Source organism: Abramis brama (assembly GCF_963993115.1).
Source record: "Abramis brama genome assembly, chromosome: 21".
Lineage (NCBI taxonomy): Eukaryota > Metazoa > Chordata > Actinopteri > Cypriniformes > Leuciscidae > Abramis > Abramis brama.
Window position 1 is genome coordinate 34,272,076 of NC_139983.1, and position 22,500 is coordinate 34,294,575.

Sequence of the window (22,500 nt, forward strand, 5' to 3'; positions counted from 1 at the left end):
TGGAGCTGCTGTCGGTGGACAGCTCGAAGGCCAGCTGTTGGGTCAGTCACACACTGCGAGCGCACGAGTAACAGGAGTGTGTGTGTGTGTGTGTGTGTGTGTGTGTGTGTGCAGATGTGGAGCTGCTGTCGGTGGACAGCTCGAAGGCCAGCTTATGGGTCAGTCACACACTGCGAGCGCACGAGTAACAGGAGTGTGTGTGTGTGTGTGTGTGCAGATGTGGAGCTGCTGTCGGTGGACAGCTCGAAGGCCAGCTGTTGGGTCAGTCACACACTGCGAGCACACGAGTAACAGGAGTGTGTGTGTGTGTGTGTGTGTGTGTGTGTGTGTGTGTGTGTGTGCAGATGTGGAGCTGCTGTCGGTGGACAGCTCGAAGGCCAGCTGTTGGGTCAGTCACACACTGCGAGCGCACGAGTAACAGGAGTGTGTGTGTGTGTGTGTGTGTGCAGATGTGGAGCTGCTGTCGGTGGACAGCTCGAAGGCCAGCTGTTGGGTCAGTCACACACTGCGAGCGCACGAGTAACAGGAGTGTGTGTGTGTGTGTGTGTGTGTGTGTGTGTGTGTGTGTGTGTGTGCAGATGTGGAGCTGCTGTCGGTGGACAGCTCGAAGGCCAGCTGTTGGGTCAGTCACACACTGCGAGCGCACGAGTAACAGGAGTGTGTGTGTGTGTGTGTGTGTGTGTGTGTGTGTGTGTGTGTGTGTGTGTGTGTGTGTGTGTGTGTGTGCAGATGTGGAGCTGCTGTCGGTGGACAGCTCGAAGGCCAGCTGTTGGGTCAGTCACACACTGCGAGCGCACGAGTAACAGGAGTGTGTGTGTGTGTGTGTGTGTGCAGATGTGGAGCTGCTGTCGGTGGACAGCTCGAAGGCCAGCTGTTGGGTCAGTCACACACTGCGAGCGCACGAGTAACAGGAGTGTGTGTGTGTGTGTGTGTGTGTGTGTGCAGATGTGGAGCTGCTGTCGGTGGACAGCTCGAAGGCCAGCTGTTGGGTCAGTCACACACTGCGAGCGCACGAGGATCAGTGGAAGGAGGACGACTGCACGTTCTGCCAGTGTGTGGATGGAGAACCGCACTGCACCGCCATGGCCTGCAAACAGAGCTGCCAGAACCCGGTCAAGATCCCCGGGGAGTGCTGTCCGTTCTGTGAGGGTACGACATCTATATCTATATCTATATCTATATCTATATCTATATCTATATCTATATCTATTTCTATATCTATTTCTATATCTATGTCTATGTCTATGTCTATATCTATATTTCTATATCTATGTCTATATCTATATCTATATCTATTTCTATATCTATTTCTAAATCTATTTCTATTTCTATATCTATTCTATATCCATTTCTATATCTATATCTATTTCTATATCTATTTCTATTTCTATATCATATCTATTTCTATATCTATATCTATTTCTATATCTATATCTATATCTATATCTATATCTCTATTTCTATATCTATATCTATATCTATATCTATTTCTATATCTATATATCTATTTCTATATCTATTTCTATATCTATTTCTATATTTCTATTTCTATATCTGTTTCTATATCTATATATCTATTTCTATATCTATTTCTATATCTATATCTATTTCTATTTCTATATCTATATATCTATTTCTATATCTGTTTCTATATCTATATATCTATTTCTATATCTGTTTCTATATCTATATATCTATTTCTATATCTATTTCTATGTCTATATTACTAATTACAGAGCAACACACACACTAGCGATTCACATTCACACCCTAGGGCCGGTTTACACCGGGTCACTTCATACGTTCTCTTAGATCTGATTTATCAGATTCCATTTACTCCTGGTCACATAAATGTGTGTTCGCAAAACGGATATAAATCTGATCTTCAGTTCCCGCACTATATGCAGATTTACAGAGTTCACGTCACTGAAAGCAACAGATACGAGCTGCATTTAAATGATCATCAGCTCAGTTCAAAATCAAAGACCGCAATAGGAGAGAGCGGCAACAGCACTGGAAGATCATTCGTTTCTTTACTTAATGAAGATGATTGTGTGTTAAGCGTCTGCGATTTACTTTCACTTATTTTTCATACCTTTGAGCTAGAAATAGATTCTTGTCTGAATTCATACCCACTTTCCATTTATTCTTGTAATGCACAGTGTTATTTTAGCATTATTTACAGAACATACTATTAGAGTATGCTCTCACACTCTTATTTTTTAGCATTGTTGGGAGGAGTAACATTTACATATGTGGTTTCACCGGATGCATTTACACTTGTCCAGGTTCGTCTGACCTCCTGAAGTGCTTTGAGCGATCAGATTTAAATGTGTTTCGGAGAGCGTTTACACCGGGTCTCTTCACGACCGGATAGCTAACCGATCACAGAAACACATGAAGTGGACAGGAGTGAACAGCCCGAGTGTGAATAGAGACTCACGCCTTGTCCAAACACACACACTTGCGGTCTTCACTCGACCACTTGTCCACTTGCATGACGTATCTCCTCTATTTGGCCCAAGTGTTCAAGAAGGCGTAAAGACTGCAAGTGTGTGTAGAACTTCTGATTACTCGATAGGACACACTTATAGCCTTGCAAAAAATGCAAGGGTTTCCAGAGCTTTTATTTATTATATTTTCAATACTTTGCATTTTTAAATAAACCTCTACATGTTAAGTGATAAAAACAGTTGCAAATGTTGTACAAAATAGGCGTACACACACCATACTCATCTTTGCACCAATAAAACGTGCAACACTTTGTTTTTACTACCAAATTAGATCTAATTATTTTAAATTACAGTGGAATGTTTTCCTCAACATCTCGCAATTTCAGGGGCACATGAGTTCCCGAACATGATGCATGCTGGGATACGCTTAGCTCTGAGGCGGTGTTGGAGATAGTGTGGGTTTAGTGTGCATTAAGGGCTCGTGCACAAGTGTGTACAAGTGTGTGTATATGGACAAGGCAGTGTCGACTCCTCACTGTTACTCTGAAGATATTCCAGCTCTTCAAAACTAAGTCACAAAGATCACGACCCTTCAGTGGGGGTTCTGACCCGGTGGCAAACAGGAAATGACATCACTAAAGAAGACAGAGAGATATATTATCAGTAACTGAGGGCATTTCATTTTATGAAAAAAAACCTGCTAATTAATGAAGTATATAATCAAATATTATATAAAATAATTAGGTGATGTGTGTGTGTGTGTATCTATAAAAAATATATATAAAAAACTAATAATACACACTTGGCTGTGCATTAACTGATTTTAATGCATGACGTGAAGTCAAACAAACGCCCAATGCAGATTCAGTTCGTTTAATGCACAGCTATCCGTGGATTATCCCGGTTATACCACGGTCATCCAGCATTGCTGTTGATGTTTGCATGATGGTTATTTTCATCAGTGACGGCTCGTTCAGATCAAGGGCTCTGCTCGCTTTAAATCAGTTCAATAATTAGCATTTATTTGAATTAATTATTGAGAGAGAGAGAATGGTGATTAAACTGACTGGAACTACCAGTGCACACCTTCCAGCCAATCAGAATCGAGTATTCAGACAGACCATGGTGTGTGTGTGTGTGTGTGTGTGTGTATACAGTAGTCAACATCTGAAGTGGATCAAAACCTTTCATCAAAGTTATACATGAATTTTGAACATTACCCGTTCTTGTCTTAGGACAACTTTGATGAACTTTTTTGATCCACTTCAAATGTTGACTACTGTATACACATACACACATATATACACACATATATATACAGTATGTTAGTTGAGCCGCTGTAATGGAAGCACAGGTTCAGTTGCTACAGGCTGGAATCTGTCTCTGTTTAGCGGTAGCTCCAGATATTGCCAAAGGTTTATTGTATCTGGAGCTCTTGAAACACACACACACACACACACGCACGCACAGCCCATTATAGCTGGAGCTGACGTGTGCTCACTAGCGTCTGTGGCCTACAGAAGCTTTGCCTTCACCTGCTGTCCTTAATTATACATGACGATTTTCTGGAAGGATAATTAGTCGCACCTCTTTACCTGCGGACGTGCCAGCGTGTTTACAGCTGGTGGTTTTGCACATGTGGGATCGCAGCGTGTTCCTCTAGAACAAAAGCATCTTGTTGAGGTTTGTGTTTGATTCAGAGAAAATCAAAAGAAAAGCAGCTTCGCCTCATAAGGCCGTTTCACCGACACTCGTTCATCACGGCTGTCAGACGAGCAGAATCACCGCATGTAATTGCACTGTGTTTATGTGTAAGCGATGCAAACCGGACGCTTCTGTTTGCAGTTAAACAGTAAAACTGTGAGGATGCGTTTGTAGCGAGAGACCCCCGGATCGAATCACATGATCTGTGCCAAACAACAGATGCATCTACAGTTCACGTCAACACGCACGTCTTGCAACATTCACCCGTGTTTACCAGAAACATCTGTTTGCATCACAGCTATTAATCTAGAAATCTAGAGTCTCTGGAAAGTAGAAAATAGTCGAAGTGAAATCACATCCAAAGATCCCTGTAAATCTTATCTTATGTTATTCTAAATGTCTTCATAAGCAACGTATGGGAGGTATTGGATCATTTAGCATTTAGCAAATCCCAGAATGAGTTGTTTACATGTTTACTTGTTAAGACTAAAATTCATCTAAAAAATGATTTATGTGTCTTATACAGTATATACACGAGTGCTGGGCAACAATTAATCGTGATTAATCGCATCCAAAATAAAAGTTTGGGTAACGCTTTATTTTGATGGTCCCTTTTGAACATTCTGTTGACTATAAGTAACTTTGCAACTACATGTCAACTTACTCTCATTAGAGTATTAGTGTACTGTCTGCTTAATATCTGATAACTCTTTATTGTGATGGTCCTCCAACAGACACTCTACTGACTATAACTTTGCAAGTACTGTAACTACTAACTTCTGTCAACTTACTCTAACCCTAACCCTACCAGTCTACTAATACTCTACTAATACTCTAATGAGAGTTAGTAGACATGTAGGTGCAATGTTACTTCTAGACAACAGAATGTGTTAAAGGGACCATCAAAATACAGTGAAACCAAAGTTTGTGTTTACATAATATATTATGTGTAATTATGTATAATTATTTTGTATATCTAAATACACACATATGCATGTATATATTTAAGAAATATTTGCATGTATATATATATATATATTTATATATAAATATAAATATTTGATATATAAATAAATAAAAATTCTTCAACATATACATGCATTAGTGTGTATTATGTAACACATATATTATGTAAACACAAACATTTAAAAAAAAATCTATTTATCAAAGAATCCACAAAAATATGAAGCAGCACAACTGTTTTCAACACTGATAATAATCATAAATGTTTCTTGAGCATCAAATCATCATATTAGAGTGATTTCTGAAGGATCATGTGACACTGAAGACTGGAGTAATGATGCTGAAAATTCAGCTTTGATCACAGGAATAAATTACACTTTACTGTATATTCACATAGAAAACAGCGATTTTTAATTGTAATAATATGTTTACTGTATTTTTGGTCAAATAAACGCAGCCTTGGTGAGCAGAAGAGGATATAGAAACACTTATGCCAGCTGCATTACTGATATGTTTCCTGTTTTTAGCTTCGTTAATTGTGAAAAGAAACAATAACTTTCTCTCTTCCAGAGCCGTCATACGAGACGGTGAGTCCGCTGCTCTGCCCACCGCTGGAAAACTGCTCTCTCTCCGGGAACGAGTGTCCGTTCGGCTTCCAGCAAGATCCCAGCGGGTGTTTGCTGTGCCAGTGTGTCAGCAGTGAGTGCACACACACACACACACACACAAACCCATGAGAACTGTGTTGCGTGCAAACCGCTCCAGCATACTCCCAAGTCTGTGTTTGAGAAAGTGCCAACGGCCCGCAACACAAGCAAACACTGACTCGAGCAATAATGATCTCAGACACGAATCCACCTCACAAATATGAACAATATTCCCCATGACAGAAATTATGCTGGAGCTTTTTTCTCATGTGAGTTTGAGTCAGTGTCGGGTCAGTCGGACGCTTGGGCATCACGGTGCTCATGGGACTGGAAACTGCTCCGAAGAATTACATGTAGTTCTTAGAAAATGTGCAACACTAACATCATTTTAAAAATGAGGATTATCTGCACCACTGGCAGCATCAGTAGGTTTTGCTAATAAAAAATAATTAGATTTGACTTTTAACCAGTTTTACTTTCTGTTCTGCTTTTTCTGTAAAGCGTGTATTGTTGTGTATTGACTGTTCACTGATCATCTTTTCTATAGTCAAACCAACATTTATTCAGACACCAGATATAATATTTTATATTGTTTTACTAGTGTGATCAGGACACTATAGTTCATTTATGTGAGTGAGGAGAGCAAAATAAAGTAAACTGTGACATATTATACCCAATAACTCTTCATACAGTGACCATTTGGGCCCAAAAATGATTCGGACACTTTGAGCTGATCATGTTTTGCTGAAGTGTGTTTTCTTTAATTGCTAATGCTCTTTTTACACACAGACTGAACACAATGAAGCATTGCTTGGTGATTGGTTGAGCTAAACTGGTATTATCTAATTGTGTAGTTAAATTTAACAGCTGACAGATATTCAACATAATTCATGTGTGAGACAGTCTAACAGAAGGACGGACAAAACCAGTCAAATATCAACTGAGTTCTGCTCATATTTTATTACCATTTTCTAAACTATAGCGAATAAACTGATGATGTGAGAAATGTTGAAGGAGTCTGAATAAATGTTGGTTTGACTGTATGTAAATAATTTATTTTTCAGATGAAACCTGTCCTGATGTGTCGTTGTTCTGCTCTCTGGACTGTCCCATGGGTTATGATAAAGACATCTACGGTTGTGAAGTGTGTGCATGTAACGTATCTGCGCTAAAGTGCCGGCCCATGACCTGCAGCAAGACGTGCCCTTATGGATACGTGTGAGTTGACATCTCTGCACCCAGCAGAAAGCATCTTGTTGTCTTGTTCATTACCAGTATCTTCATCTCAGACCCAAATATCAGAAGTATAATTTAAGCATAAATTCATGCACTTATCACATGGATTTTTAATTAAGTAAGCATTGAGCAAGGTCATGCTAAGTTGTCTTTTGCTAACTATATCGTCTTAACACTGCATTATTTTACATTATATATTTTTGGAACTGGTTACATGGCTAGAACGTTTAAATGCAGCGATAAGGCACCATTAACCTCTTTCAAAGTGTGAAACCCAGGGTTAAAATAATCTTAACCCATCATTAAACACAGTTCTAACTTCTGTCTAAATACAAGTGTAACACATTGTTTAACCCAGGGTTAAAAGTGACATCAGCACAGGGTTAAAATAGTGTTAACCCAGGGTTAAAAGTGACCTCATCACTGGGTTAAAAATAGTGTTAAATCAGATTTAAACCTAGCACTAACCTCTGTCTAAATACAAATGTAATACATTGTTTAACCCAGGGTTAAATGTAATGACAGGACAGGGTTAAAATAGTGTTATACCAGGATTAAAAATGACCTTGTCATGTGGTTAAAATAATGTAATGCCAGGTTTAAACACAATGCTAACCTGTCTAAATATCTGCGTGAATCATTGTTAACCCAAGGTTAAAAGTGTTATCACAGGGTTAAAATAATGTTAACACAGGGTTAAACGCAGTGCTAGCCTCTGAATATTGGTGTGAAATGTTGTTTAACCCAGGGTTAAAATTACCTCATCACAGGGTTAAAATAATGTTAACCCAGGGTTAAGTGCAGTGCTAACCTCTGTCTGAATATCGATGTGAAACTTTGTTTAACCCAGGGTTAAACTGACCTCATCACGGGCCTAAATAATGTTAACCCAGGGTTAAACTGACCTCATCACGGGCCTAAATAATGTTAACCCAGGGTTAAACTGACCTCATCACTGGCCAAAATAATGTTAACCCAGGTTAAATGCAGTGCTATCCCCTGTCTAAATGCAAGTGTGAAACGTTGTTAAACCCAGCATTAAACATGATTGAAGTCATTTTAACCTAGGATTAAATGTCTAAATACAAGTGTGAAACATTTCTTAAACCAGGGATAAAAAAATATTAAAATCATCTTAACCCAGATTTAAACGCAGTGCTATCCCCTGTCTAAATGCAAGTGTGAAACGTTGTTAAACCCAGCATTAAACATGATTAAAGTAATTTTAACCTAGGGTTAAATGTCTAAATACAAGTGTGAAACATTTCTTAAACCAGGGTTAAAAGTGATACAAATAATAATAACATAGGGTTAATTGCAGTGCTATCTTCTGTCTAAATACAAGTGTAAAAAATGTAACCCAGGGTTAATTTAACCCAGAGTTAAAATAGATTAAAATAATGTTAACTCTTAAAAGCAGTGCTATCCTCTGTCTAAATACAAGTGTGAAACATTTTTTAAACCAGGGTTAAAAGTGATCCAAGCAATAATAACCTATGGTTAATTTAAGTGCTATCTTCTGTCTAAATTCAAGTGTAAATAAATGTAACCCAAGGTTAATTTAACCCAGCGTTAAAATAGATTAAAATAATTTGAACCCTTAAATGCACTGTCTAAATACAAGTGTGAAACATTGCTTAACCCAGGGTTAAAAGGGATTTAAACAATTTTGATCCAGTGTTAAAAACAACCTCATCACAGGGTTAAAACAATGTTTCCTCAGTGTTTCCAACACCCCCCCCCCCCCCCCCCCCCCCATCACCGTGAACCTGGTCAAACATCTGGGCGCTTTGCTCTCCTCACACTCTGCTTTCATTTCAACACACCGATCATCAAACGCACGTCAACACAAAAGCGTCAGTATGTGAGCGTGAGGTGTGATTTCACTGGTGTCTGAACCACGAGCCCCCAGTGGAGGATGGAGAGGATAGATTTTCACTGGATACCCGGGATTTGAGCTCCCTCGGGGGGGCGGAGGGTTTCCGGGATCATTTCTGAAGAACCTTTTAGAAGTTTGAGCCCCGTCTTTCGTCTCGCTCTAGAGGAAATCCCTGTTTATAGTGGCTCATGTCGAGATCATCTTCTGCTTTGAGCGTTTGTTGCTGGCGGTTATTGCCAGGAAGATAAACAGATGCAACAAAGATCTGGAAACAGACCCGAAGACCATGACCGTTTGAGGAAGACGATCCTCTTCTGTTTCTAATATCTCTTGTTATTAATGTTTCTAATCTTTAGCCGGTTCCAACAAACCCATTGAGTTCAGAAAACCCTTTTCGATAATGTGTTTATAGTTATCATTTTTACAAGGTTTTCTTCGCTTAAGGAGTTTGTTGCAACCAGTGTGGTTCTTGATTTTGTCCAAATTAGGCCTGACGTGATTATAATAGTGATGAATATATAGTGAGCATTGTGCACTATAAATCCAATCACGTATTATTATCGAAATAAGGGAAATTATATATTATTATATATATGAATATATAAAAGCTATGAAATGCACATTTGTATGGTGTAGTAGTCCATTATATGAACGCTCCATATTAACTGGGACCATCTGAGTTTGTTGTATATATGATTTGCAAAAGCGCTTTGGAACGTTTTCACTTTATTTGTAATTCTAAACTTTAAAAAAAAATGATTAATATTAATATTATGCAACGGCACTGAGGAGATCATATTTAGATCATCTAATCAGATTAATCAGCCCACCTTAAAAAATGCTGCCTTAAAAGTATTTATGCTTTTTAAATAATCAATTTTTTTAGCTTATTAATCAGTATTATTTGCTATAATATAACATTCAGTTGTTAATCATAATTTCCGTATGACAATGAATTGCCAGCCATAATAGCATTTTTCTCAGTGATTCTGGAATATGAAACCGTGGCTCTGCATCTCTGAGTTATGGTCCAGATGAATGATTGAGTCCTGCGTGTCACAGAGAACGAGTGACTGTTTACACTGACATTTTACACAGTCGAACGAGTCGGACTCCGCACAAAAGGGGTCTTAAATCGTTTCCCCTATTCAATGGGACTAAAATGTCATTGGATTTGACAGGACGTAAAGGGCCGCTGGAATGTGTGTCGAGTCAGCAGTGAAAACGTTAAAGCTCGACTGTGTGTGTGTACTGTACTCCTCGACTGCGCGCTGTCCAGCGACGTGTTTGATTCTAGTTAAAGGAGTAGTTCTCTTTAAAATGAAAATCAGCCCATGATTTACTCACGGTCTGATGAGGGTGTGTGTAAATGTGTATGACTTTCTTCTTTCAGACGAGTACAATCGGAGATATATTAATAAATATCCTGGCTCTTCCCAGCTTTATAATGGCAGTGGATTTTTTTCTACAGAAGAAGCAATAGTGATTATCCATATTTAAATAATTGTGTTTAATAAAAAAAAATATAGGCTATAATATTATTTGAATATATTTCTATAATAAAATTCTATATTTTTAGAGTTTTATATATATATATATTTTTTTTTTTATTATTATTATTATTATTATTTTCCGCTGCAGGTCTACAGAAGCAATAGTGATTATTCAGCTCAATTCATTTGATTCAATGTTGATTCAGTTCAGTTCAATAAGTTTCGATGTTGCGAAGTTCATTAATTTTAACGCAAACTCAATTCAACTGTAAAGCAGCTCTACAGAATAAATATAAAATACTTCATTTTCAGCTTCTTTTTGACATGTAAGCATAAATAAACCCAGTAATTTTTCACCCTCATTAGGTGGTATTAAATACAGTCCTCATGATATTGTCCCCTAGCGAGGGCACTAGAGGTGTGTGTTAGAGCGATCTGACCTGTTTCTGGACTCGTGAAGCTCATACGCAGCAGAATAAAGCAGATCCAGATGCCCGTTAGACCCGCGCCAGCATCTGGATCCGGTGTATCGCGCCCAAGCTTTAATGAATCACGACGCTGTACGCATAAAAGTGTCCTGCATTATTATGAGGTATCGTGAGACGTGCTTTCATCCGCCCTTAGAAGTTAAAGTGGGTCTGGACTGGAAACAGGAGTCGAGCTGCGCTTCTGCTGGTTAGTGCTGGTGAACTCGTGACCCGGGGTGCATTACAGAAAGAGACCAACTTTAGAGGCCTATCTTATATGTTTTGGTAACCATGGCAATTTCAAATGGGTAAATTCTTTGAAATTGAGATTTATACATCATATAACGCTGATTAAATAATCTGTCCATTGATGTATGGTTTGTTAGGATAGGACAATATTTACTATTGTAAATCTGGAATCTGAGGCAAAAAAATCTAAACATTGAGAAAATCTCCTTTAAAGTTGTTCATTTATGTTGGCGATTGTGCTGCATTCACTCACAGAAATACATGTGTTATATATTTACAGTAGGAAATTTACTAAATATCTTCATGGAACATGATCTTTACTTAATATCCTCATGATTTTTGGCATAAAAGAAAAATCTATAATTTTGACCCATACAATGTATTGTTGGCCTGTGTGTAAATAAACCTGTGCGACTCGTGACTGGTTTTGAGATCCAGGGTCACATATAGGACAAAAGCCAGTACAAAAATGACATTTCTTAAGTGCATAATCTTATCTACAGATAGGAAAAGGGTGTTATAGAAGCTTCCTAACTCCACAAAAAATCCTAAAAACTGTCGCAACTTTGGAAATAATAAATGTAACCCTGTCTAATACAGACTCCTATGAAATAAAAGGATTAGGCTTTGCCTTTTCTACCAAGCTTATCAGTACTTTACTTAATGAAAAGCACCACTTATTTTGTTTCTTATTATAATCTCAGTTATTTCTATTATCTGAGTTTTTCCGTCTTGCTCCACAGAAGTTGTTTGCTCTTAGTTGGTTGCTTGGTAACAGACCTGAGAGTTGATTACCGAACTCGATGGAGGGATTTAAGATTTCCTAACTACAGATAAGATGAGATTTTGTAAGATAGGATAAGAATCCTAAATCAACTTAAGATTTGCTTCTGTAATACGAATTTGTGAAAAATCCTAAATTAACTTGTCAGATCTTACCTTAAGACTTAAAGGTGCAGTGTGTAAGTTTTAGCACATCTAGTGGTGAGTTTGTGAATTGCACTCAACAGAAGTTACGGTGGCCGACAGGAAGTGATGTCGTCGTCTGAGACAGCAGAGAGTAGCCAGTTCAGCAATGAGGATTCTTTACAAAGATAAATTAAGAAATTATGTTTACTTGATTATTCAGTAAAATGATGTAATTGTGAATATTATTGTGACTTGTTCATCATTGTGTCAGTGTTTTATTCGCTGACTTTAGCTCGCTTCTTTACACGAAGAACAACATAGTGACGAAACACGTTTGTCCGTTCGGGGCCACCGTAGAAACATGTGGATGTAAGCGGACCCGCGGTGTGTGTAGAGAGAAACGCCTCATTCTAAGCTAATAAACACACAATTTTACATTATGTAAGGTCTTTATACACCACTGAAAACAGTGATGTATATGATATTGCATTTCTGTCATCAGATCCTCCTAAATATCACACACTGCACCTTTGAGATAGAATGTGTCTGTAATACGCTTTATTGACAGAAGCTGATGGCGTGTCTTTCGTTTCTCCCACAGGAGGAATAAACACGGGTGTGAGATGTGCCGGTGCGTCAGGTGTCCTCCGTTCACCTGCGATAAACACTGTGTCGACGGATTCAAGAAGAGCAGAAAGGGCTGCAGCGTGTGTGTGTGCGAAGGTGAGTTCGAGGTTCAGAGCAGGACCGTGGGGGTCAGAGGTCATGAGGGCTCGTTCATCAAGAGATGTTCCAGCAAACGATTTATAAAACCTCCATATGCACAAACAATGCAAGGGAACGTATACTATGCACCTTAGGTTTGTAACTCATTTGCATAATGCCAGCCTCCTGGTCTTGATTGGCTGAACAGCGTCTCTTGGCCCCGCCTCAAACACTGTAGTTTATCTGAGACTGGAAGAGTTTGGTTCGTGTTGTTCATGTCGAGAAGACGCTGTTTTCCACTTTGATGAGATTTATACGGTAAAACCCACGCCATCGTTACTGTTCGCATCACTGTGATCAAGAGCTGAGATTCAGATATGATAATGAGCACTTGCTTTCTGACCAATCACAGCAGACTGGGCCATCTGACCAATCAGAGCAGAGCAGCTCTCAGAGAGGCGGAGCTTAGAGAGACTGAATCCAGTGTTTCAGACACTTAGAGAAAAGAGCTGATTCTGTTGTGGAGATTATGAGAAAAATAATGTGATTTCTAGTTATTTTCACCTGATGACACTTCTTATTTGCAAGTTTAAAGGACTTGCTTGAGTGGTTTGTGGGCAGGTTATTTTAACTGTGTCATCTCGGTTTCATGCCCTCATTGTGTTTCTCTGTGTAAATATAGTCTGTTTGCGGAGTGTATTTTAGTCGTCGGCGCTTATGTTTGGTCACACGCACGTCGTAAACTCAGATCAGCTATTTTCAAACATCTGGATCAGTTTTTAGTGTTTAAATATTTAGAGAGATGAAAACTTCATTACTAAAACTGCTTAAAGGAATCAAACACAGGCTTTCATTCAGTTCTGTTGATCCAGAGCATAATTATAAACTCATCACTGGCAAAATATCAGTCGTTTAGAGGATGTTATTTCAGGTGGAGACAGGGATTAAAATAGGATATTATATTCATATTACACTATGATAATATCATTCTAATATGCTAACAGTACTAATGACATTTAAATGGTCAAGTATTAATATATTGGGTTTTAGTTGTACTGGCTTTAATTTATGCTGATTTTACATTTTTTTTAAACTAAATCCATAAAAAAACTTTTTTATTATTTGAAATAAAATAAAATATAAAAAATAATCTTTCAGCTCATTGCAACATTTACTTGTAGTAAAATAACAAAGTACAACTGAAACAAAAATTAATAAAAACTATACAGACATATTTTGAAAAAACAAGTAAAAATGACAAAAACAAAACGACTAAAACTAAAATGAAAACGGGAAACATAAAAATAAATACTATATAATAGTATATCAATGATAGTAAAAAACACTGATTACAGTATTTTGTTTTGCCATAATAAAATAGCTGTAATTTTTACCATGTTTACTGAAATTTTGAAAATAATTTCTGTAATTCCATCTATATATCTTACATCTTTAAAAGCAGACCATTAAAAATAAATTAAAGTACAATGTAAAAACTATGTACAGTAGTCAACATTTGAAGTGAATCAAAGTTCATCAAAGTTGTCCTAAGACAATAATGGGTAAAAATCATGTATAACTTTAATGAAAGGTTTTGATCCACTTCAAATGTTGAGAACTGTACATAGTTTTTACATTGTACTAAATAATTAAAAACCTAGTAATATAAAGTGTGACTTTTATGTTGAATGTTGTCCTTCATTGGTCTGTCCTCAGACTCACACAGGAGTGTTTCCAGCACCGTCTCCTCCGTCACGATCTCCTCCAGCTTCTGTCTGTCGGCCGGCGGCCGGCGCGTCGAGGAGGGAGACGTGTGGCACGACGGATGCCGGGACTGTTTCTGCCACGCCGGCCGAGAGATGTGTGTGTTGATCTCCTGCCCGGTGCCCAGCTGTGCTCATCCGGTGCTCAGACCCGAGCAGTGCTGCCCCGGCTGTGAGGGTACGTCACACACACTCACACACACATCTGTCATGAGGAGAGTCCTGATACACTATTGTCCAGGGTTTGAAATGAACTTTTTCACTCACTGACCAATTTGGCTACTAAGGTTTTTACTAAATAGTATACTAAATCCCATCATTCACTTATCGGTTTGTGATGCAGCTGCTGTCAGATTCATACAGTCGCTGCTTCATCCGTCAACTAAGGTTTCTTTGCGAACTCCATTACATTATGGTTCAGTCAAATGCTCTGAACAAACATATTTTTCCACTCTTCCTAGGGCTGCACGATTAATCGCAATTTACATGTAATCGCACTTAAATTGAGATGGCTTATTGCGCAAAGGCTGCGATTATTTTTTATGCGCAGTTTGTCAGTGACGTACGGCTCTGTAAACGCTGCTCCATCTGAAAGCACTGTGAGTTTGAGTCACTTATAACGTACATTTGAAAAAGCAACAAACGTCAAACATCTTTCCAAAACATGAGAAGCATTTATGAACCTCTTGTCCGACAACAGACAACATTTAATAACATGCATTTACTCCAAACTCACTTCATAACGACAGTTGAGTTCCTCCTTCTGTGAGATGATGTGCTTTTTACACAGAATAAGGCAGTCGTGTATTTATAAGTCATGTTTAATCAAAGCGTTTCAATCTTATGTTTATTCAGCTATAGCGATAGGGATTTCCTGGAATGATGCGCATTATTGTACTTCTGCGGTGGGGCATTAATCGTGCAGCCCTAACTCTTCCATTTGTCCTGTTGTCAGCAGACTCAAGCGCATGGAGTCCATCAGAAACTGAACACACACCTGTATCAGTGTAGACAGCGTCAGTCATTATAATCTGAACACGCATCTGTATACTGTATCGGTGTAGACAGCGTCAGTCATTATAATCTGAACACGCATCTGTATACTGTATCAGTGTAGACAGCGTCAGTCATTATAATCTGAACACATCTGTATACTGTATCAGTGTAGACAGCATCAGTCATTATAATCTGAACACACATCTGTATACTGTATCAGTGTAGACAGCGTCAGTCATTATAATCTGAACACACATCTGTATACTGTATCAGTGTAGACAGCGTCAGTCATTATAATCTGAACACACATCTGTATACTGTATCAGTGTATCAGCGTCAGTCATTATAATCTGAACACGCATCTGTATACTGTATCAGTGTAGACAGCGTCAGTCATTATAATCTGAACACACATCTGTATACTGTATCAGTGTAGACAGCGTCAGTCATTATAATCTGAACACACATCTGTATACTGTATCAGTGTATCAGCGTCAGTCATTATAATCTGAACACACATCTGTATACTGTATCGGTGTAGACAGCGTCAGTCATTATAATCTGAACACGCATCTGTATACTGTATCAGTGTATCAGCGTCAGTCATTATAATCTGAACACACATCTGTATACTGTATCAGTGTAGACAGCATCAGTCATTATAATCTGAACACACATCTGTATACTGTATCAGTGTAGACAGCTTCAGTCATTATAATCTGAACACACATCTGTATACTGTATCAGTGTAGACAGCGTCAGTCATTATAATCTGAACACACATCTGTATACTGTATCGGTGTATCAGCGTCAGTCATTATAATCTGAACACACATCTGTATACTGTATCAGTGTAGACAGCGTCAATCATTATAATCTGAACACACATCTGTATACTGTATCAGTGTAGACAGCATCAGTCAATATAATCTGAACACACATCTGTATACTGTATCAGTGTAGACAGCTTCAGTCATTATAATCTGAACACACATCTGTATACTGTATCGGTGTATCAGCGTCAGTCATTATAATCTGAACACACATCTGTATACTGTATCAGTGTATCAGCGTCAGTCATTATAATCTGAACACACATCTGTATACTGTATCAGTGTAGACAGCGTCAATCATTATAATCTGAACACACATCTGTATACTGTATCAGTGTAGACAGCATCAGTCAATATAATCTGAACACACATCTGTATACTGTATCAGTGTAGACAGCATCAGTCATTATAATCTGAACACACATCTGTATACTGTATCAGTGTATCAGCGTCAGTCATTATAATCTGAACACACATCTGTATACTGTATCAGTGTAGACAGCGTCAATCATTATAATCTGAACACACATCTGTATACTGTATCAGTGTAGACAGCTTCAGTCATTATAATCTGAACACACATCTGTATACTGTATCAGTGTATCAGCGTCAGTCATTATAATCTGAACACACATCTGTATACTGTATCGGTGTAGACAGCATCAGTCATTATAATCTGAACACACATCTGTATACTGTATCAGTGTATCAGCGTCAGTCATTATAATCTGAACACACATCTGTATACTGTATCAGTGTAGACAGCCTCAGTCTTTATAATCTGAACACACATCTGTATACTGTATCGGTGTAGACAGCATCAGTCATTATAATCTGAACACACATCTGTATACTGTATCAGTGTATCAGCGTCAGTCATTATAATCTGAACACACATCTGTATACTGTATCAGTGTAGACAGCATCAGTCATTATAATCTGAACACACATCTGTATACTGTATCAGTGTATCAGCGTCAGTCATTATAATCTGAGCACACATCTGTATACTGTATCAGTGTATCAGCGTCAGTCATTATAATGTGAACACACATCTGTATACTGTATCAGTGTATCAGCGTCAGTCATTATAATCTGAACACACATCTGTATACTGTATCAGTGTATCCGCGTCAGTCATTATAATGTGAACACACATCTGTATACTGTATCAGTGTAGACAGCATCAGTCAATATAATCTGAACACACATCTGTATACTGTATCGGTGTATCAGCGTCAGTCATTATAATCTGAACACACATCTGTATACTGTATCAGTGTATCAGCGTCAGTCATTATAATCTGAACACACATCTGTATACTGTATCAGTGTATCAGCGTCAGTCATTATAATCTGAACACACATCTGTATACTGTATCAGTGTATCAGCGTCAGTCATTATAATCTGAACACACATCTGTATACTGTATCAGTGTAGACAGCGTCAGTCATTATAATCTGAACACACATCTGTATACTGTATCAGTGTAGACAGCATCAGTCATTATAATCTGAACACACATCTGTATACTGTATCAGTGTAGACAGCTTCAGTCATTATAATGTGAACACACATCTGTATACTGTATCAGTGTATCCGCGTCAGTCATTATAATGTGAACACACATCTGTATACTGTATCAGTGTAGACAGCATCAGTCAATATAATCTGAACACACATCTGTATACTGTATCAGTGTATCAGCGTCAGTCATTATAATCTGAACACACATCTGTAAACTGTATCAGTGTAGACAGCTTCAGTCATTATAATCTGAACACACATCTGTATACTGTATCAGTGTAGACAGCGTCAGTCATTATAATCTGAACACACATCTGTATACTGTATCAGTGTATCAGCGTCAGTCATTATAATCTGAACACACATCTGTATACTGTATCAGTGTATCAGCGTCAGTCATTATAATCTGAACACACATCTGTAAACTGTATCAGTGTAGACAGGATCAGTCATTATAATCTGAACACACATCTGTATACTGTATCAGTGTAGACAGCTTCAGTCATTATAATCTGAACACACATCTGTATACTGTATCAGTGTATCAGCGTCAGTCATTATAATCTGAACACACATCTGTAAACTGTATCAGTGTAGACAGGATCAGTCATTATAATCTGAACACACATCTGTATACTGTATCAGTGTAGACAGCTTCAGTCATTATAATCTGAACACACATCTGTATACTGTATCAGTGTAGACAGCTTCAGTCATTATAATCTGAACACACATCTGTATACTGTATCAGTGTAGACAGGATCAGTCATTATAATCTGAACACACATCTGTATACTGTATCAGTGTAGACAGCTTCAGTCATTATAATCTGAACACACATCTGTATACTGTATCAGTGTAGACAGCGTCAGTCATTATAATCTGAACACACATCTGTATACTGTATCAGTGTAGACAGCGTCAGTCATTATAATCTGAACACACATCTGTATACTGTATCAGTGTAGACAGCATCAGTCAATATAATCTGAACACACATCTGTATACTGTATCGGTGTATCAGCGTCAGTCATTATAATCTGAACACACATCTGTATACTGTATCAGTGTAGACAGCGTCAGTCATTATAATCTGAACACACATCTGTATACTGTATCGGTGTATCAGCGTCAGTCATTATAATCTGAACACACATCTGTATACTGTATCAGTGTAGACAGCATCAGTCATTATAATCTGAACACACATCTGTATACTGTATCAGTGTAGACAGCATCAGTCATTATAATCTGAACACACATCTGTATACTGTATCAGTGTATCAGCGTCAGTCATTATAATCTGAACACACATCTGTATACTGTATCAGTGTATCAGCATCAGTCATTATAATCTGAACACACATCTGTATACTGTATCAGTGTATCAGCGTCAGTCATTATAATCTGAACACACATCTGTATACTGTATCAGTGTATCAGCGTCAGTCATTATAATCTGAACACACATCTGTATACTGTATCAGTGTAGACAGCGTCAGTCATTATAATCTGAACACACATCTGTATACTGTATCAGTGTATCAGCGTCAGTCATTATAATCTGAACACACATCTGTATACTGTATCGGTGTAGACAGCGTCAGTCATTATAATCTGAACACACATCTGTATACTGTATCAGTGTATCAGCGTCAGTCATTATAATCTGAACACACATCTGTATACTGTATCAGTGTATCAGCGTCAGTCATTATAATCTGAACACACATCTGTATACTGTATCAGTGTAGACAGCGTCAGTCATTATAATCTGAACACACATCTGTATACTGTATCAGTGTAGACAGCGTCAGTCATTATAATCTGAACACACATCTGTATACTGTATCAGTGTAGACAGCGTCAGTCATTATAATCTGAACACACATCTGTATACTGTATCAGTGTATCAGCGTCAATCATTATAATCTGAACACACATCTGTATACTGTATCAGTGTAGACAGCTTCAGTCATTATAATCTGAACACACATCTGTATACTGTATCAGTGTAGACAGCGTCAGTCATTATAATCTGAACACACATCTGTATACTGTATCAGTGTATCAGCGTCAGTCATTATAATCTGAACACACATCTGTATACTGTATCAGTGTATCAGCGTCAGTCATTATAATCTGAACACACATCTGTATACTGTATCAGTGTATCAGCGTCAGTCATTATAATCTGAACACACATCTGTATACTGTATCAGTGTAGACAGCGTCAGTCATTATAATCTGAACACACATCTGTATACTGTATCAGTGTATCACCATCAGTCATTATAATGGCTTCTGTTTGCTTTTGAAGCATTTATTTGGTGACATTTAATCAACAATATTATTGATCTCCTGCATTGACACCATTATATGAGAACTGAACTGAGCTGGATGATGACGTTAAGATACTGAACACCAGTGGGAGGGGCCTATGGTGTGATGATGTATAACTATTCGTCGATGTCTTGCTCGGGAGGCGGGCATATGCAAATGTTTTGCGATGTTTTGATCTCGCAATATCAAAATAAGATGTTTTTGGAGCTTGATTAAATATAATTAAGTGGAATTTTTTTACTAAGAAACTTGCAGGATGTTTTAATGGTACAAAGAACTACTATATGTAAAATAATCAAGGAAATTTGATTTCTCATGTCATGACCCCTTTAATGTTTTAAAGAAGTCTCTTCTCATCAAGACTGCGTTTATTTGATCAAAAATACAGTAAAAACAGTGAAATATTATTGTAATGTAAATCAGATGTTTTCTATGTGAATATATAGTAAAGTGTAATTTATTCCTGTGATCAAAGCTGAATTTTCAGCATCATTACTCCAGTCTTCAGTGTCACATGATCCTTCAGAAATCACTCTAATATGATGATGTGCTGTTCAAGAAACATTTCTGAGTTATGATGAAAGTGTTCAAAGCAGGTGTGTGTGTGTGTGTGTGTTGTGAAGCAGACGAGTCGGGCAGCGGGCAGCTGGAGGGATTGGATAGGGTGGTGTGTCGCGCTCCGGGTGGAGAACTGTACATGGAAGGAGAGACGTGGAGTCTGGATGAATGTACGCATTGCACATGCCGACAGGGACGAGTGCTGTGCGACGCTGAAGTGTGTCCTCCGCTTCTCTGTCACGCTGCCGTCAAGAGCAAAGACAACTGCTGCCCCGTCTGCCCAGGTATGAGATCACAAATCATGAATCCCATAGCAGATCTAGGCAGGTGGAGCTGGGGAGGGGCTCAGAGTTAATCTGCTGCAGAGCATTTATGGACTAATATGCTAATATATCCATAGACACGCTGCTGTGAGCATGTAAGCTATTCTGCTGCTGCTGCATAAATAGACAAACATAAATCCTGTAGCAGATCTGGGCAGGTGGAGCTGGGGAGGGGGAGGGGGAGCTGGGCAGGTGGAGCTGGGGAGGGGGAGCTGGGGAGGGGGAGGGGGAGCTGGGCAGGTGGAGCTGGGGAGGGGGAGCTGGGGAGGGGGAGGGGGAGCTGGGCAGGTGGAGCTGGGGAGGGGGAGCTGGGGAGCTGGGGAGGGGGAGCTGGGGAGGGGGAGCTGGGCAGGTGGAGCTGGGGAGGGGGAGCTGGGGAGCTGGGGAGGGGGAGCTGGGGAGCTGGGGAGGGGGAGCTGGGGAGCTGGGGAGGGGGAGCTGGGGAGCTGGGGAGGGGGAGGGGTTCAAAGTAAATCAGCTTACAGACAACATAAGCCAGAGTATTTCAGTGTTGAGCAAGCAATCTCATTGGCTGCAGGATCAGCATTGGCCAATCATCTTGTGCGGATTGTATGTAAAGGAGTGATCAACCTGTGCCCTCTAGAGTTTCATGACTAGATATTTATATAATCTTTGGAGAAATAGGTTAGAAAAAGTAGTTTGCTGATGATAGAGATTGAATAATAAAATGTAAACGTAATAAAACAGAGAATTTAATACACACGTTGATAATTCATTCATTTAACGTCATGAGCGTGTTTTATGATTTAATTAATTTTTAGTTGATGTTTTATTTTAAATTATTTAAATTTTACATTCTTATGATTTTTTTAATTTTTTAATTTCACTTTGTTTATATTTTTAAATGTTTATTAATTGTACATTTACCTAACCCATTTAGTATCATTTTGTCTTTGTAATTTAATACATTTTTAGTAAGTGCTTAATTTTGATTTGTTTTTATCTTTTAAGTTATTCCAATTTAACATTTTTATGATTTAATAAATTTTTTGTTTGTTTCCAATTTTAATTGGACATGATTCATGATTTAATTTTTAATTTAATTTAAGTGCTTTAGGAGCACATAATATGTAATAAAAATAAGTTAATATTTCAGTAATTTAATGACACATTCACAGTTCTTATGAATAAAATGTTAGTAAGTGTATTATTTTCAATTATTTATGTTGTTTTGTTTATTTTGATTGTTTTATAGAAATAGAATAGAAAAACCTCTCATATAGTTTGCAGCTGATAAAGTTTGAGGAGCGCAGAAGTTGATTCTTCCCCCGTCACTGGTTGACTGGACTGGTTAACTGGACTGGTTGACTGGACTGGACTGGTTGACTGGACTGGTTGACTGGACTGGTTGACTGGATTGGTTAACTGGACTGGTTGATTGGACTGGTTGATTGGACTGGTTAACTGGACTGGTTGACTGGACTGGTTAA

At 38.4% G+C, this 22,500-nt stretch overlaps 1 protein-coding gene across 3 annotated transcripts in view; it reads left to right on the plus strand.

The window, feature by feature from the left end:
• LOC311071661 (cysteine-rich motor neuron 1 protein) overlaps window positions 1-22,500 on the plus strand; it is a 58,672-nt gene that overhangs the window by 28,177 nt on the left and 7,995 nt on the right. For 2 of the 3 annotated variants that reach the window (XR_014603906.1, XM_084096126.1), the window contains exons 5-10: window positions 946-1,149; window positions 5,691-5,819; window positions 6,832-6,985; window positions 12,602-12,723; window positions 14,422-14,646; window positions 20,792-21,010. Coding sequence is in view for 2 of the 3 variants with exons in the window: in XM_084096126.1 (XP_083952252.1) it covers window positions 946-1,149; window positions 5,691-5,819; window positions 6,832-6,985; window positions 12,602-12,723; window positions 14,422-14,646; window positions 20,792-21,010 (1,053 nt within the window). In the remaining variant the exon portion in view is untranslated. The remainder of the gene's footprint in view (window positions 1-945; window positions 1,150-5,690; window positions 5,820-6,831; window positions 6,986-12,601; window positions 12,724-14,421; window positions 14,647-20,791; window positions 21,011-22,500) is intronic. The other variant, XM_084096127.1, reaches the window with a different exon arrangement.